Source organism: Leuciscus leuciscus (genome assembly GCF_965113295.1).
Source record: "Leuciscus leuciscus genome assembly, chromosome: 20".
In the NCBI taxonomy this organism is placed as follows: domain Eukaryota; kingdom Metazoa; phylum Chordata; class Actinopteri; order Cypriniformes; family Leuciscidae; genus Leuciscus; species Leuciscus leuciscus.
Window position 1 is genome coordinate 21,094,453 of NC_138744.1, and position 17,373 is coordinate 21,111,825.

General features: G+C 35.2%; 1 protein-coding gene and 1 long non-coding RNA gene across 2 annotated transcripts; one reads left to right on the forward strand and one right to left on the reverse strand.

The window, feature by feature from the left end:
• Positions 1-671: 671 nt before the first annotated feature.
• Positions 672-2,927, reverse strand: LOC309483937. The gene is made up of 2 exons (XR_014200676.1): positions 2,856-2,927; positions 672-1,212 (listed from the first exon to the last, which is right to left on the reverse strand). It is a non-coding gene; the product is annotated as an uncharacterized lncRNA (long non-coding RNA).
• slc6a19b (solute carrier family 6 member 19b) lies at positions 1,489-16,625 on the forward strand. Its single transcript, XM_082149990.1, has 12 exons — positions 1,489-3,161; positions 5,050-5,190; positions 7,707-7,844; positions 7,934-8,115; positions 9,693-9,803; positions 9,914-10,026; positions 10,215-10,343; positions 13,142-13,298; positions 14,378-14,582; positions 15,264-15,423; positions 15,663-15,825; positions 15,939-16,625. Exons 1-12 carry the CDS (start codon positions 2,963-2,965, stop codon positions 16,188-16,190), a joined length of 1,950 nt encoding a protein of 649 aa, XP_082006116.1. The 5' UTR covers positions 1,489-2,962; the 3' UTR covers positions 16,191-16,625.
• The last annotated feature ends 748 nt before the right edge of the window (positions 16,626-17,373 follow it).

Sequence of the window (17,373 nt, forward strand, 5' to 3'; positions counted from 1 at the left end):
TGAACTCGAAGGGATTGGCCATAAACGCAGCTCTCTTCCTTGCTCTTTCTCTCTCCGCCGCCTTCTGTGCCACTCTGCTCTACGCAGGGTCACGAGTTCCTTCCTAATGATGTGGCGGAGCTCTGGTGGCTTCTCCTCCTCAGTTGCTGCCTTGCCAAAGCTCTAAGCTTTTGCCGCAGCTGGCGGATCTTGTCTGCCCTTCGGTTCATTGTGTAGTTCGGTCTTGCACTCTTCAACGCCAAACCTCTCTGTCGCGAAGCTGACAATGATGGTCACATTTCGATATTGATTCATTTCAGTTCCATTAATGTGTAAAATTCATCAGTTGTGCAAATATACGGTATATACAGTGTATTTGTGCACATACATGTACGTGTGACAAACTCCTGTCCCCTCCACTGCACACTGAACAAGCAAAAGACACAAGATAGTAGTGTTTTACATTTTTCACATCCGTGTGCAGTCTGGTTTGTATGTGGCTGATCATTTGATGTTTGTGTGTAGAGTAACTATGCAAAAACAAAATTTTTGGACGAGTTACAATAGTTTTGATGAAGTGTTTGCTTTTGCAAGAGATGACTGATGTGTTGCATGTTGTGTGTGTGTTTTGTGGTTTTGTGTGTAGAGTTTCAAGAAATGGAGCCATAGTTTCAGAAATTGTGTGTAAGCAATTTGAAGAGAAAAAAAAACTGTAAAACTTTTATTGACAGAATAATAAAAACTCTAAAACATCGTAGTTAACTGCAGCTGATGCATATGTTATGACCTAAATTAATACATGATTAACTAACTGTATTTTTCTATGTACATTTCTGAAATGCACTTTCTGTAAAGCTGCTTTGAAACAATATGTATTGTGAAAAGCGCTATAAAAATAAATTTGAATTGAATTTAATTGATCAGTAAAAGCACAGGAAGACCAGACTTTTTATGAATATATATATATATATATATATATATATATATAAAAATCATAAATAAATTCAATTTGTGATTTTATTTTTGAAAGCATTCTTGCTTTACAGCATTTTAACACAAGTGCCAGTACTTTTCACAGTACTGTAGCTTTGCAGGAAGGTTTCTTCAAGCATCTTGGAGACGTTCCCGCAGTTCTTCTGGATTTAGTCTGTCTCAGTTTTTTCTGTTTCTTCATGTAATCACAGATGGACTCGATGATGGTGAGATCAGATCTTACCTGCTGTTGTCAGACTCCTTGTGCATACACAAATTTCACTGGATTATTACAATTAATGGCAAAAAGAATGTTTGGAAATGTAAACTGATATTTCCTACTGACACACTACAGCAAAATATATAAATAACTGACTTAAAACCATTTGGGGGGGTGGGGGGATATTAACATGCCTAAGACTTTTGCACAGTATACTGCAATTATGTAAATATTTGAAAGTGAATACATAATTAAAATGAAAATCAACACAAATTATGTAATAATATATATATATATACACACACACACACCTATATTTTATATATTACCAGGATATATTGGAAACGCTGTGTTTTTCATAACCTTCATACTCTTTTCAAAGCTCTATCTACAGCAGATAATTAATTATTAGCTTTTTTGTATAATGCTTAATGCTCGAACAATGTATTTCTCAATGACTTTGTTTTCAGTTTGCACTGTTTCCCTTAGTTTATTGTCATAATTGATTGGTCATTTAATTCAGCTGTGTTCACCCATTATCACTAGTATTGAAGTTCTCTCTGTTTCTGCTCAGTTTGTCTTGCCTCGTTAATGCTATGTATATTGTTTTCTGTGTTCCTGAGACATATATTAAAATACTCCTGTTTCTTCATGTTCGAGTTTGCTACATACTTAGCAATTATTTGACAAAAGTCCCTAAAAATAACAACTTTTCACTTGCAGAAGGTCTTTCAGGTTTGACTGTCACTATTCTCTTCAACTGTGGGTAAAAATATCAGATCATGTTGAAACAACTGATCCCAGTCACTACAGCAACAATTTCCAGATAACAATATAAATCCATACAAACTTTCAAGATCTACAGTAGCCTTTACTAAGTAGTAAATTATTACAGTATGTTTAATTGTTTTATTATTTGTAGAAAAACTGGTAATTTACTGGCAAGGCATTCATTATCTGTTAAGTTTATGAGGGCATTTCCTATAACCCAATACAATGCATAATTTAAAATATGGGGAAAACGCCTGTAAAAAATCAATACAGAATTTTTTTTCAGATTAAAACAGTAAAAACAAAAAAAAAAGATGGACTTTTCTTAGAATATATTTTTGTTTTTGTATTTGTCCTTCACTCTTTGTAGTAAAATGAGAGGTGTGTGTTTGTTTTTGCAAAGAAGTTATCCCTATATTCTATATACCTGACTATGTGAATTGTGAATTGAAGGTTGCTGATAAACACATTGCAGTCCCAGCACTATGGTTTTCACATGTGAATCACAGGAAATAATAACAAAAATATAATCCTTTATCAAGTTGGTTTAAAGTGAACTGCTTTTAATGGCTCATTGAAAATATATTATCTGTAATGTGACTATTTCTTTGTGTGATGTTTGGACTGTTGTTAAGGATCTTTGACACTGAAGGGTACTGACTTATCTCTGTGTCACAAAGATCGTTATCTTTAGTTATTAACCACAAGAATGGGTATGAAGTGACATGTGCATGAGTGGATGTGTATTGGATTCCCAATCTTTGATAAGACATTAATTATTGCCATGCGCAGAGTCTCAGTCACAGCCCTTCATCCACAGTATTCAGCTGACAGTACATTTTCCCTATTTTCAAGGCATACCGTGACTCACTGACCTGGTGGGCTGATGCCAAAGTTCACTACATATACTCACTCCATCCACTCAGAAAGTCCTTATCTCTGCACAGCTCCCTGCAGTCCACACCATCAGAGATTCAGCTACAGATACTGACTGCTAACCTGCAGAGAGCCGAGGAAATCATGAAGCTGAAGTTGCCTAACCCAGGCCTGGACGACCGGATCTTGAGCCATGATGAGCTGGAACGGCTGGAGGTGGAGGAGGCTGGAGACAGACCTAAGTGGGACAACAAAACCCAGTATATGCTGACTTGTGTGGGCTTCTGTGTGGGTTTGGGCAACGTCTGGCGTTTTCCTTACTTGTGTCAGAGTCATGGAGGAGGTGAGTGCTTACTTGCATTTATGTGGGGTGCTCTAATCATTTCCCATTCTCAGTGACCTTATGGGCTATCATTCTTCATGCTATCTCCATGCTTAATGTTCACATCTGTTTTGATGGCGTTGAGCCAGTGAGTTCATTGCCATCGGCCTTTCTTAGTGTCCAGCTTTCACACCCATGTGGGGATAATGTGTTAAATTAAATGTGTTGGACCAATTTAATTGGTTAAGAAAAACAATGAAAAAAAAAAAGTATTATTATCATATGATGCAATTAGTGAAAGTAAGAAAAGTATGTTTAATGGAGTTTTTTGCTTTACATAGTAGAAGAAACATAATTTGTTTTTACATTTTTGAATTGTCTGTTCATAAGCAGTATCATTTTATATTCCCCCTTTGCAAATCAAAAAAATTTAATTATTGCCATCTCAAAAGAAAAGAATAACATATTTATTGATATATCCAAATAGTAGTAGCACATTAAAAATAATAATAAATATTGTTATAGTATATATTTTCGAGGAGGTAATGATTTTAAGAAGGAATATAAAATCAACTTGGACTTTGTTCAACATATATTTGCGTTTCCCACTGAAATTATATATATTAAAATGTATATATCAGTTGAAAATGCATATAAAAAACAGCATACCCAACTTTTATACCCAGTTAAAACTGATGTTAACAAACACAACTTTTGATTTTAATAATGTAACTGTTGACATAAACATGAACTAAGATTAATAAATGCTGTAGAATTATTCTTATTTGATGTTAACTAAAAATCTATAATTATCTCATACTTTCACTAGTTTGTCCAATTAAACAAACTGTGAAAGTAAGAAAGGTATGTTTAAAGAGTGTTTTCTTACTCTCTCCATAGTTGAAATAACATCATTAATATTAATTAAATTGGATTAATTTTTTTACAGTCATTTCAAAGGAAAAAGTGTCCCAATTTAACTGAATTCAGAATTCAGAATACCTGCTTTTTATACTGTTTGAAGGGGATCCTGCATTAATTTATTATGACTTTACAGTAGTACATTAATTTTAGTGAATATGTAGCTATGTTCTCTGAGATGGCAATGAACTATGATTACTCTGGTATAAATTTGTGTAATGGATTTTCATTTATGAGATGCTATCAAAACTTAGGCTCTTAAAGTGTCATGTTAGTTTTCATAGGTTTCCTGCAAGAGCCATAAATGTAAGTAATTTTTTAACAGACCTCAGCTCAAGGTTAACTAGACAGCATGGTATGATCACTTTAAGTGAGAAAACTTTAAAGGGTCACAGCATCGCAGACAACCATTAACTCAACTACAGTGAAAATGGCTGACAGTTCTGGAAATGACTTTGCTCCTTTTAAGTATCAAAAAAGCATTAATGGAAATGTACAACAGTATGAGTAATATATTTCACACAGCCTATGATTTTATAAAATCTATTAAGGCAATCTTAATTAAAATTTGCTAATTATAGTCACCATGAAATCCAAATGATCAGTTATTTTAATTTTATTTTTATTTTTTTATATTGCAGTATTTATTATAAATGATTTATTCATGCACACACACATATATGTGTATACGTATGTGTGTATTTTATTCATGTGCCCTTGTAATCTTTCATATATCACTTCCCCTCCCTTTTTCAACAACATCTCTTCCATAATGTTTACTAACGCGAGTGCGGGACAACCTGTCACTCACATGACATGACATCACATAGCAAACCGCAACCATCCAACCACGATCTAATCAATTGCTGATTAAGTCCCGCCCTACATTTTTTCTTGTTCGAGAAGCCGTTTCACTATTAAGTCTTTTGTAAATGAAGGAAAGTGGCTGTAGAAAACACAAACCCACTAAACCCACCTTTTCTTTCAGGTGCCTTTATGATTCCCTTCTTAATCCTGCTGGTTTTTGAGGGAATCCCTCTTCTTCATCTGGAGTTTGCCATTGGTCAGCGGCTAAGGAAAGGCAGTGTGGGGGTGTGGAGGACTATTAACCCCTACATGCTTGGAGTTGGTGAGCAAAATATGAAATATTATATTTTTATTTAATGATGTTTGTGACCGAATCCCTCTCCACGGACAGCACGCCAAATACGCATACCATTTTATTTTTTCATTACAAATGTACAGGGCCTAAAATCAACATTCGGCAAGTGCTAAATGAGAATAAAAATTGGCGTTGGTGAGTAGCCTAGGCTATATGAAATGGTTTCACTTGTCAGTCGGTCGCTAACATTTTTATGAATTCTAAAATTGCATGGACGTGGACAGTTGACGGGCCGGCGCTGCATTGTTACATTTTTTTTTTTTTTTTTTTTTTTTTTATCCTCGATTGCAATCCCTGTGGAATAAACGGCAAAATACCAGGAAGTGGCGCATTCCACTGCACGGACGATGTTAATATTAATTCATATTCATTTCTAAAGCTGCACGATGTATTAAAAGCATTGTGTGCCACAATGTGTGCCATTTCATCAGATTTGTAAGGTAAATCCAGAGCCATAGAGAGAGAGAGTTGCGACACTCTTTGATGTCGCCGCTATGGCTGTCACGTGGTTCATGTAAGCCCCAATAGTTCCAAAACGTACGCTGGCTGTCATGTTCTTCTATGGGACAGACAGCAGCGATTGCATTATTGAACGGTAAATATAAAATAAAACACACACCCAAGTACTTTTTCAGCTGTTATAGCATTATTGCATTTTGTTAATGTCAGTTTTGCATTTGGAGATACGTTTTAGGCTATATTTTTGGAGGGAAAAGCTTATAGTGTTCATGTTCGCATGGGTAGTAGCACTGGCTTTAGCGGCTCTAACTTAACTTTTCCATATCATTCATCTGATGATGGACGTCTCATGATATTTATTTTAGCACAACTGGGCTGTATTAGGCTATTGATTCCCGTGATTTTGCTTATAAATTTTGATTCAGCCATTAGCCTACCTTCGTGATCACGCAAAGAGGTCTGCCGTGGCGGTCCGTTCAGAATTCGCTTAGAAGCTAGCTCACTTCATCTGATGAAAGTGGCCACCCCCCAGGACCACAACGTGAAACATAATCATGTTAAGACTAAGAATATTATTTTAAGATTAAGCCATACACATTATCAAAACTATAACAGATTAAAAACGAATTTAAGCATGGCTGATACAAATGAAGGTTTTCAAATAAAATATTTTTTATTAAACAATGACAGACAACAAAAATGTGTGCTTGTGTGTGTGAACAAGAAAAACAAAAACCAGGGGCAGGTGATCCATGAAACAGACAGGACTGGTGATGGCCATAACAATCCTAAAGGTCCAGCATTTTTCTCACAAGCCGCTTCACACAAGACAATAATAACATAATGAAAAGTTAGTATATCCCAAAAAATTAAATTAAATAAAAGTTGCTATAAAGGTGGTAGCGATTCATTACCGAACTCTTCGACGAAGTCGCGCTAGCTAACTAACGTTAGCTAGCAGGCAGTGCTTGAAAATTGGTTGAAACAACCAACATAAAATATAAATAATTACGCTGTGCATGTACAAATGAAGACCAGTATAAGCATCGCAAAGGGCCTCTGATACAATATAGACAGTTGACAATTCAAAAGAGGTCGATATTTCGGCAACTTAACTCTGGAACAACTCGACGCGCAGCAATGTAAGTGAATGGTGTCCAACGCCCAAATGACAGTGTTTGGAACTATTCCGATCTTCATATCCCGGAAGTAGGCGGTTAAAAGCGCCGCCATTATTTACAACGGAGGTCTATGGGAGTGTCGCAACTCTCTCTCTCTATGGCACTGGGTAAATCATTTATAAACCTACGCCAACCGCAAACTTTTTCTTTGTGATTTCAAAATAAAAGTTTAACTTTAAACTCTTGCTTTGAGTTCGCATGTTTTGACGTCCACATATTCTTGTTCAAGAAATTACAGTAGCTGTAGCATTTCTGTCATAAAGAAGTGGCCAAATATTAAAGATTAAGTAAACATTTGAATCAAATGTCTTCGGCCAAAATTAAAGGGTTTGAGCTGTAAAGTGTAACAATCAATAGGTCAATTTTTATATTTTTTAATCAGATTACTCGATTAATCATCAAAATAATCAACCGATTACACTGACTGTTTACTTGTCTTTAATAATGTTTTAAATTCTAGTAGTTTTAGCTACTAGAGTTAATAGCTAATAAAAATATTTATGGCCAGTAAATTTTCTTCTGTCACCGGCGCAGCCACAGGAGAAATGAAAACAGAAGACAGAAGAAAATATTCAGGCCATAAATATTTTTTTACCGGCCATGAAACTTTCTTTGGGCAGAAAGTTATAGTTTTAGGCCCTGCAAACTATAAAACTGTACGCATACTAATTAAAAAATGTAGTCAAATAGAGAGTAAAGGTTGCTAATATCCTTAATACTCAGTCAAAATACAAAGTAGCCAAAAAGATACTTGAGTAGCAACTATAATTACATTTACTCAAATACTCTATACACAACTGCATGTTATTTCCTGTGTACAAGCTAACATGTTCTGTTTCACAGGTATTGCGTCTATGTGTGTGTCCTTTCTGGTCAGTCTGTACTATAACACCATCATAGCCTGGGTCATGTGGTACTTCTTCAACTCCTTCCAGGACCCTCTGCCTTGGAGCCAGTGTCCCGTTAACGCCAACAGGACAGGTAATGTGAACATCTTGAGGAGGAACTAAAAGTTGAATGGATAGAATGGATGTTTTGTTCAAGGTTCAATGACTGTTCTTTGTTGGCAGGACTCATTTCTGAGTGTGAGAAGAGCTCACCTGTGGATTATTTCTGGTATCGTAAGACTCTCAACACTTCTGCTGCCATAGATGAGACAGGGAATCTGCAATGGTGGATGGTCCTCTGTCTGATCTCAGCCTGGGCAGTGCTGTTTGTCTGCTGTATTCGTGGGATCGAAACCACTGGAAAGGTAGAGCTGCTCAAATAACAGCACTGTATTTTACAATCTGAATCCGATTTTCACTGAATTTATTCAAAATGATGGCACGTCCATAGTTTTTGTTACTCTGCTAATCCAGAGTTTCCCAAATGGGTGTTTGTGAAGAAACTGCAGGGGGTTTGTGAGTTGATTAAAGCTAATAATTAAATCAAATGTTAAAATAAGCTTTGTTTTTAGTATTTTCAGCATCAGAGCACCTCAGTTCACAGTAAACACTGCTTCTCACAAACTCCATCTCTGTATGTGCAGTGAGTTTACACGACATTTACATGACAACGGCATTTTGGGGGCCTGAAAATGCAAGCTTTTGAAATTATACTGCTATCGTCTCCGTGCAAACAAAAACGCCAATTTTGTAAAACAGTGATGTCATCCACATGCGTATTACGTGTTCATTCGGCTGCATAAGACAGCGGTTTTAGTCGTTTTCGTGGATCCGTGTGAATAGGGATCGTTTTGACAACACTGTCGTCTGTATGCGGAAAAACACAAAGGAAAAACTTTTCCGTTTTTAATACACCGTTGTCATGTAAATGTGTACTAGGTTAACTTTATTTACACATTCCCACAATTTCCCACAAAAGTTCTGACAAAATGTGAATGTGAATAATTTAAGACATTAGTATTGTAACGAAATATTGTCAAGTTCTATAGTGTTGCTTTCCAACATGCATGACTCATGTAATACATACAAAGAGTTTTTAATGAACAAGGAGATTCGTAGGAGAATAACCAAACCAAAGACAATAACCAACAGGGAACCAATTAAATGTATGTCTATATATACAGGGGATAGACAAATGCAACTAAACTAGAAACAGTAACTCAAATCAGTAACTAATAAGGTTAAATCAAGAATTAAACTGCAATGAAACACAAAAATGAAAAAAACGATTAAACTAAACATAACCTAGACAAATATCAGGCCTATAATTATGCGTATATATTTAATAGACAATTGTAATTAACAGCAGTAATATTTTTTTATATCTTCATTGCTATAATAAGAGTTAAAATATAATATTATATTATATTATAATATAATTAAAATAAAACACTAACTAAACATTATGTAAAATTATTGAAATATTAACTCTAAGGGGTGATTCAAGTAAATATTTTACGTTTAAGGCATTTGACTGAAAAAAAGTTTGGGCAACCCGTGCAAATCTATAATCATTTGTGCTCAAGTAAGAGTAAGTCTACCAGTAAAACAGTAATCAATACAGTTGTCAAAGGTTATCCCTTTTTATTTCATGAGAATGCTATAAATGAATGTTGAAATAAAGAATAAAGATCAATATAATGTATTGTAAGGAAGGTCACATGCTTGTAAAAAAATTCTAAACAGAACAGTTTTACAGCTTTACAGCTCTTGAGAACAATTAAGCAGAAGGTTTTGTTTTAACTGTTGCAATAAAAAGGCTTATAATTTCAGAATGTCCAAAGTGTTTATCTCTAAATCAAGAGCCACGTAATGTAAAGTTTGAACTCACTGTACCATATCCAAAGTATTTATCATCAGATTTTATTTCCTCTCCTCCAAGGCTGTTTATGTGACGTCTACGTTGCCATACTTAGTCCTTACGATCTTCCTGATCAGAGGACTGACTCTGAAAGGATCCGTTGACGGCATTAAGTTCCTCTTCACTCCAGATGTGAGTGTCAAAGTCAAACAAATTCAAAAGAGATTTACTTTCGTTACATACACAAAGTTTTACCACATCTATTACCATCATAAACAACTAAATTGTGTGCTTGTGTGCAGATAAATGAGTTAGCAAACCCCACCACATGGTTGGATGCAGGTGCACAAGTGTTTTATTCATTTTCTCTAGCTTTTGGAGGACTCATCTCCTTCTCCAGCTATAACTCTGTGCAGTAAGTTCATTTTTTTTGTGTTTTTCTGTGTGTTGAGGTAGTTGAGACTAAATACAAATATCTTTTTGATTGTTGTTTTATAAAATAAAGCTATTGTTTGTTATTCTTACAATCAACTTAAACCCAACTTTCTGTGCAAACACCTCAATGACTAACAATCTAATAATTATTCTCTCTCTTTCCATCAGCAATAACTGTGAGCAAGATGCGGTTATCATCTCCATCATTAACGCCTTTACCTCGATCTACGCAGCCACTGTCATCTACACCATCATTGGTTTCAGAGCTACAGAGCGATTTGATGACTGTATAGATGGGTAAGTGCTTATTATTGTCATAACATGATCATCTGACCTTCTGTTTTGGGAAAAAGTGATTCATTGAAAAAACACAGATGTTGTAAAAGGCACTCATTTGAGTGACTCGTTTGTTGTTACCATGAATCTTATCCAAAGATTATTTTGGTATCTCTTGGCACTGAGGTTTTTACTATTATTATAGTTAATGCAATAAACTAAAATGTGAATATGAACTAACTAATGGGACATTCATACAGTTTGGTGGATGTTGGACTGAGCAGGTTTGTTGAAAACTATTTTTAAAATGTAATTATCTTGAGAAAGAATTCTTGAGTTTTATCTGAGGGAGAAAATGTATGTCCATCTGAAAATACACTGGTCAAGCTTAGGACTCAATAACCTTGAGATACCCTTTACCCCCTTAGATGCCAACCTAATCATCCTGACCAAATATTTCACATAGTAGGAAATACATGACATTTTTACAATGCAATATGTAGCCTATAACAGGGTGGATGTTTTATGCTAATGAAGCCAAAAACCTCCTAGCAGAAGATTAACATTCTAGAATAATTATAATAGATATATACAATCTTTTTTTTTAAATAAAGAAATATTTCATGTCCAGTATAAATTGCCACAACAGGGTGGATATGTTATTTCTTAATGCTATTAATATAAGTCTTCTAAAAAAAATGTAGGAAAAGATAGAGAAGTTTATGACTTAGGATATGTTTAGATGCCAACAATGTACTAAAAATGAAAAGATATTTTGTGTGTTTAAAAAGTTTCGCTTACAGACTACAACGTTGTCAAAATGATCCACGTTCACACGGATTCACGAAAACAACCAAAACCGCTGTATTATGCATGCCAGGCCAGTAGTTGGCGATATCACTTTGTAAAGAAACACTACAAGTCTGTGCACATATGCATTCTTCTACAGAGCGGTGAATACAAACAATCAAGATGGCCAAAGCATAGAGCAATTTTGTCCGGAAGGACGACGAGGTTGGTTTATTACTACAAGTGACCATGGACTATAAAGCGGCAAAATTTCTGGAAAAAAGTACTCGCACATGCCTATAGACTGAACTCGTAATACGCAAAAAAAATTGTGATTGTAGTTTACATTTTCAAAAGTTTGCGTTTTCATGCCCCCAAAACGCCGGTACCGTGTAAATGAATGGCTAAAACGCATAAAAAATGTCTGGTTTTAGTTAAAAAAGGTGTTGTACTGAAAATGCTACGGTTTATACATTTCCAAATGCTTGGGTGCGTCTCAATCAGCTCCCTAGTTCAGTAGGGCACTGATCAGGGAGTCAGCCTTTATAAGGGCTGTCTCAATTCTCAATCACAAAATCTTTCCAGGACGTTTGCTCTCTGAAAAATCCCACAATTCACTACAAAAACCAGGGAGCATCATTGCTCACTATGCTTCCTTACCGGAAATGTTGATTAATACCAGCCGTGATGTTGTACAGATGCTGTCCCAATGTGAAGTGAGCCAGGGTCCTTACCAGTGCCCGGACTCCTGTACACGATATACTGATTCACAAGCTTGGGAGCTAAGGAGCTGATTGAGATGCATCCTTCCTTTGTTGAGCTGTGTCTGAAATCGCACCCTATACCCTTAAATACTGCACTATTTGAGGGGACAGCCATTTGTAGTGGTGTCCAAAACCATAGTGGCCATTATCGAGTGTTCTCATTCAATTCCATAATGCACCGCAATAAAGAGTGTATAACTGATGTACACTCAATGGCCAGAAAATACCCATAATGCACTGTGAGGCTCGTGCCGAATGAATTCCCGAGTCTCGCCAGAAAATGGCGCCTACAGCAGAATCATCCATCCATCCATTTCCAAAACCGCTGGTCCAATGTGGCTACAGCGTAATATCATACAGGTATAAATTCCTTTTTAATTGATTATTAAATTGTTTAATTTCGGTTTATACATGCTAGTTTCCATGACAGAGTCCAAGATAAATCTTTTCATTACTACTGGAGCTGCCAGTTTGCTACATTTCAAATGATTATTAAACAGCAAGCACAAACTATGCAAAAGCAGCATCCCTTCCGGAGCACTCAGTGTCCGAATTTACTCGTTTTCATTCACTCCTTTAATTCGACTATATTAGTGGGAATAGTGAATGAGTGTATAGGGGGGCGATTTCGAACACAGCCCCGGAGTTGCTTTCCCTCCAAGGATATGATGTCACTTCCAGCAGGTCATGTGATTTAGGGCATAAAAGGGCTAGTAAGTAGACAAACTTATTTAGTGGTTTTACACATTTAAAAAAAAGAAAAGAAATAAATGTATATACTAATACTCAAAATGGCTAAATTACTCTTAGGTACTAATCATAATGATTTTTTTGCTAATGGGATATTTCTATGCATGGAAACCTGTGGCTTGAAATTTGATATGCAAATTAAAATATGCAGTATTGTTTTATGGGGACATAAAATCCACCTAACTGTAGTAATGACCTTAATATAAACTAAATATGAAAACCACTTTTACAGCATTAAGACCCGAGTATAGTTCATTTTCCAATCCGTCTCGCACACAGTCGAGAGCACGACTTCGCAATCATTTTAAAGTATACTTCTTTGGCTTAGTTTAAGCTAGTTTGGCTTAAGCTTAGTTTGTGTTATTTATACATGTAGTAATATCTTATTAGTTAATTAACTAACACCAAGATGTTGTTACATCACCTAATGTATTAACTTTTGTTAAAATGTTAAACCTTATTGTAAAAGTGTTTTAATGTATTTAAACTAGAATATCTACCACTCATGTAATGCAGGAACATCTTGAGTCTTCTGAACACGTTTGACATGCCAGAAGGATCCATCAATCAGAGCAACTATCAAGAGGTTCTCCAGAGCCTCAATACTACAAACTCTGACATCATCGGCAACCTCGCCCTGAAGACCTGTGATCTAAACAACTTTCTCAGTGAGGTACAGTATAGGGATGGGTGATTCCCATCCAAAATTACAATGTCAAGGACTTCCAAGACAAATATCACTAATAGAGATACTAAATGAAATGTGTATAAAATGTGTAATTTTGCTAATTTACCAATATATCTTAAAAGCATTATTATTACCATAAAATTATTTATTTTTTACATTTATTAACAATATTTAAAAATAATTATCATTATTATACAAACTTCTAATGTTAATTTGCATTAAAAACATGAAAATCTATTATAATAAATGTTACATTTAAAATCTAAATGCTTGTTATTGATCTCATTGTGAAAGATTCATCTATGCTTTTTTTTTTTTTTTTTTTTTGACCTTACTATTTTTTATTTAAATGCATAACTTGATCTTTCAGTGAAATGTCAGATTTCTCTCTGGTGACATATGCTGGACTTCTCCAGTTATTTACTCCTCTTAAACCCGTCTCTTTCTTAGAATCGACTGCAAGCTTGCATTCAGATCTGCCTCCATCCAATCAGCAACCGATAGATAGACCTTATATTTCTTTTTCTTTTTTGATAATCCATTTCACATGGATGTACATCACAATATCAAACAAAAAATCTTCCGCAACTTTAACTTTGATATTAGAATGTATTATTGAAATAAAATCACCAGGATCTTTATGTGAGGGTCTATCCTCTCTATCCAACATGAATATCAATATTATCAATTTTATGAGAACTAATTGTACAGCATTCCTTTACTTTTAGTTTAGGCATATAATTTAAAGTGCGCCTTTTATGCTATTTTAAAAGGTTCTGAATTTTGTTTTGGAGGTCGCTATCTGAACAATAGTTTTACATGCATCCAAGGTAAAAAACAAACAAAACAACAACAACAAAAAAACACACACTTTAATTGACTTGTAATACGCTGCAGCATCACCTCTTTTCTCACAGTGTCTAAAACGGTTTGCTAAAAAAATTCTTTCCAAGAGAATGCACTGCTCTGATTGGTCCCATGGAATTGGGTTTTGAATTTCATCCAAAGATTTAATACAGTAATTGTGGGATTGAAATAAACCAGTAGTTTTCCCACTTTCACAGGGTGTGGAAGGAACAGGTCTGGCCTTCATTGTGTTCACTGAGGCCATCACTAAGATGCCACTGTCTCCTCTCTGGTCCGTCCTGTTCTTCATCATGCTCTTCTGCCTCGGCCTGTCCTCCATGTTTGGCAACATTGAGGGTGTTCTGGTTCCCCTGCAGGACCTGAAGGTTTTTCCTAAAAGCTGGCCCAAAGAGGCCATTTCAGGTATACAGAAGACTCTGTGATTATAAACACTCTTAAAAATAAAGGTTACAAAAGGTTTTTTTCTTTTTCTTCAGCACTTGAACACAAATGAAGATATTTTTAATTAAATCTGAGAGCTTTCTGTCCTTCCATTGACAGCCTACACAACTACCACTTTGGAGCCCTAGAAAAGTAAGACATCATTACAGTAAACGATGTGACTCCGAGGGTTTAACCGCAATTTTATGAAGCGACACCTGTTGGAAATAAATATGGCTAAATTATGTTGTTTTTGTTGTTTTTTGCAAACAAATCACTTATGTCGCTTCATAAAATTGAGGTTAAACTGCTGGAGTCACACGGATTACTTTAATGATGTCATTACTACCTTTCTGGGCTTGATAGTGGTAGTTGCACAGGCTGTCAATGGAGCGGCAAAAAGCTCTCAGATTTCATCAAAAACATCTTCATTTGTTCTCCGAAGATTAACGAAAGCCTTATGGGTTTGGAACGACATGAGGTTGATTCTGTATTTAATGACAGAATTTTCATTTTTGGGTGAATTAACCCTTTAAAGGTTCTTTATGGAACCATCAATGACAATTTAAGTGAAGAAAGCATTGCAGATTTTACACACCTCCATCCAAGTGATGATATTGTTTCAGAAGTAGCTTAAATTCTTCCTTTTATTGTTGACGACAGGGGTGACGTGCTTGGTCTGCTGCCTGGTTGGGCTTATATTTGTGCAGGGCTCAGGGAACTACTGGCTAGCCCTGTTCGACAGCTTCGCTGGCTCGATTCCCCTCCTCATCATTGCTTTTTCTGAGATGATTGGAGTCGTTTACGTCTATGGGATAGACAGGTAGGTCAGAGCCTAGTACTTTTGCAGTTAAATGGTTTTTAATACTTCTCGAACACATGATGGGAAGTAATTATAGGACATAGACAAGTTAAAGAAGACACATTGTTTTACAGTATGCAGAACAGTTTGATCATGTATCAGTAATTCACGGATGTTTTCCACGGAGTTTATGACTTTATTGTTTAGATAAAGCTCACTGAAATCAGCCATAAATGATTGTGTCTCCTGTTTATGAACAGGTTCAATGAAGACCTGATATTTATGATTGGACACAAGCCTAATATATTCTGGCAAGCCACATGGAGATACATTAGTCCCCTCATCATGTTAGCCATTTTCGTCTTCTACTTTTCCACCGTCGTCACCAAGGAAATCTTCTACAGTGCCTGGGACCCTGAATCGGTGATCTACAAGCTTATCAATCATTTAACATGAGCTGATTCTCATTACAAAAACTGTAATATGCAAAGCACTACTTTTGGAATTGATTAAATAATATTGTTCTCATTTTATAGGAAAATTTCCCAACCCTAGAGAAGAAGCCATATCCATCTTGGATCTATGTAATAATCTTTTTCCTGGCTGGGATCCCAAGTCTGTCTGTACCCGGCACTGCTGTTTTCAGAGCCATACGAGACCGCTGCTGCAAAAAACAGCCCAGTGCCTCAGTTCAAGAACTTGATTCGGTGTCTTACAAGGTTCATATGCAGGATGAAGAACTCAAGTCACAAAAGTCACAGAAATCGGACCAAAAGATCTACAGATGAGATTCAATATAAAGTTCTATAGTTTTATAGGAACATATCCAGAGGTTAAATAACATACTGCTGGAATATTGCTATAATTTTTTTCATTCAAAATATTTGCCTATTTGTCAGTGTCATTAGTCATTGTTTCCAAGATTACATTGAAGAGATCGATTTGCACATTATATTAGTAATATAAAATACATATAATTTTACATACATTTCACTATTGCAAAATATATAAAAAATAATTATAATACAATGCTGTGCCATATTTGGTAGTGGCATATGGCAGGCACTTATTATTATTATATATTGATTCTGTATTTAAAATGCCATTTAATTAGAATTTTGACTATAGAGAGTATTTTTTTATATTTGACCCAGTCATGTTCTGCTATGATTTTGAGAGGATTTTCCCCATGTTTCTTGGTAATAAATAAATATTTATATACACCTACTGCCTCATTGAAAATTTTGGTCATAAAAAATCTTTTGTTGTAATAATCATTCATACTAATCAGAATCAGCCATTTGGACAGTGCTGTTCATTTCTTTCCATTTATATTAAATGAAAACCTGGAAACATCAGGCTCTGAGACACCATTGAAGCACCCCCGAGGTTGCAGTAATCTTCTGCATTTAAAGCATTGAGGAATTCTTCTTGTATATCAATAAGTGATCTTTAACCAGTTGAATTGCAAAAACATTTGATAACAGATTGCTTCCTGGAAAAAAATTACCACCAGCCAAAACAAATTAAATAAAAAAAAAAATCATTTGATGAATGACCCTCTCCTCTCAAAAGAGGGAAAACATTTTTTAATCTGTTTTCAGATTCAACATTAACAAAATATTAAAAATATCCCACCACACCACTTTATTATATGAATATTATATATGATTTTTTTTTAAGTACCATATTGCTTAGACTATGTGTGAGTTTTTCTAAATAACATAGTATTTGTGGAGTGTAGCAGCCTATAAACAAAATAAAGAGAAGTTATTTCTTATGAAACATCTGCACGCTCTTAGAAGAAAAGGTTCTGTTAGGTGCTCCATATAAGCCTCTTCCATCATGGGATCATTTGATGGATTTAGATTTAATTATTTTTGCTTTAATTCATTTAAAATTTTAATTAAATTTGATGAATTAAGCTGTAAGGGGATTTACATTCAAAGACCCAGAACCAGATATGATGAA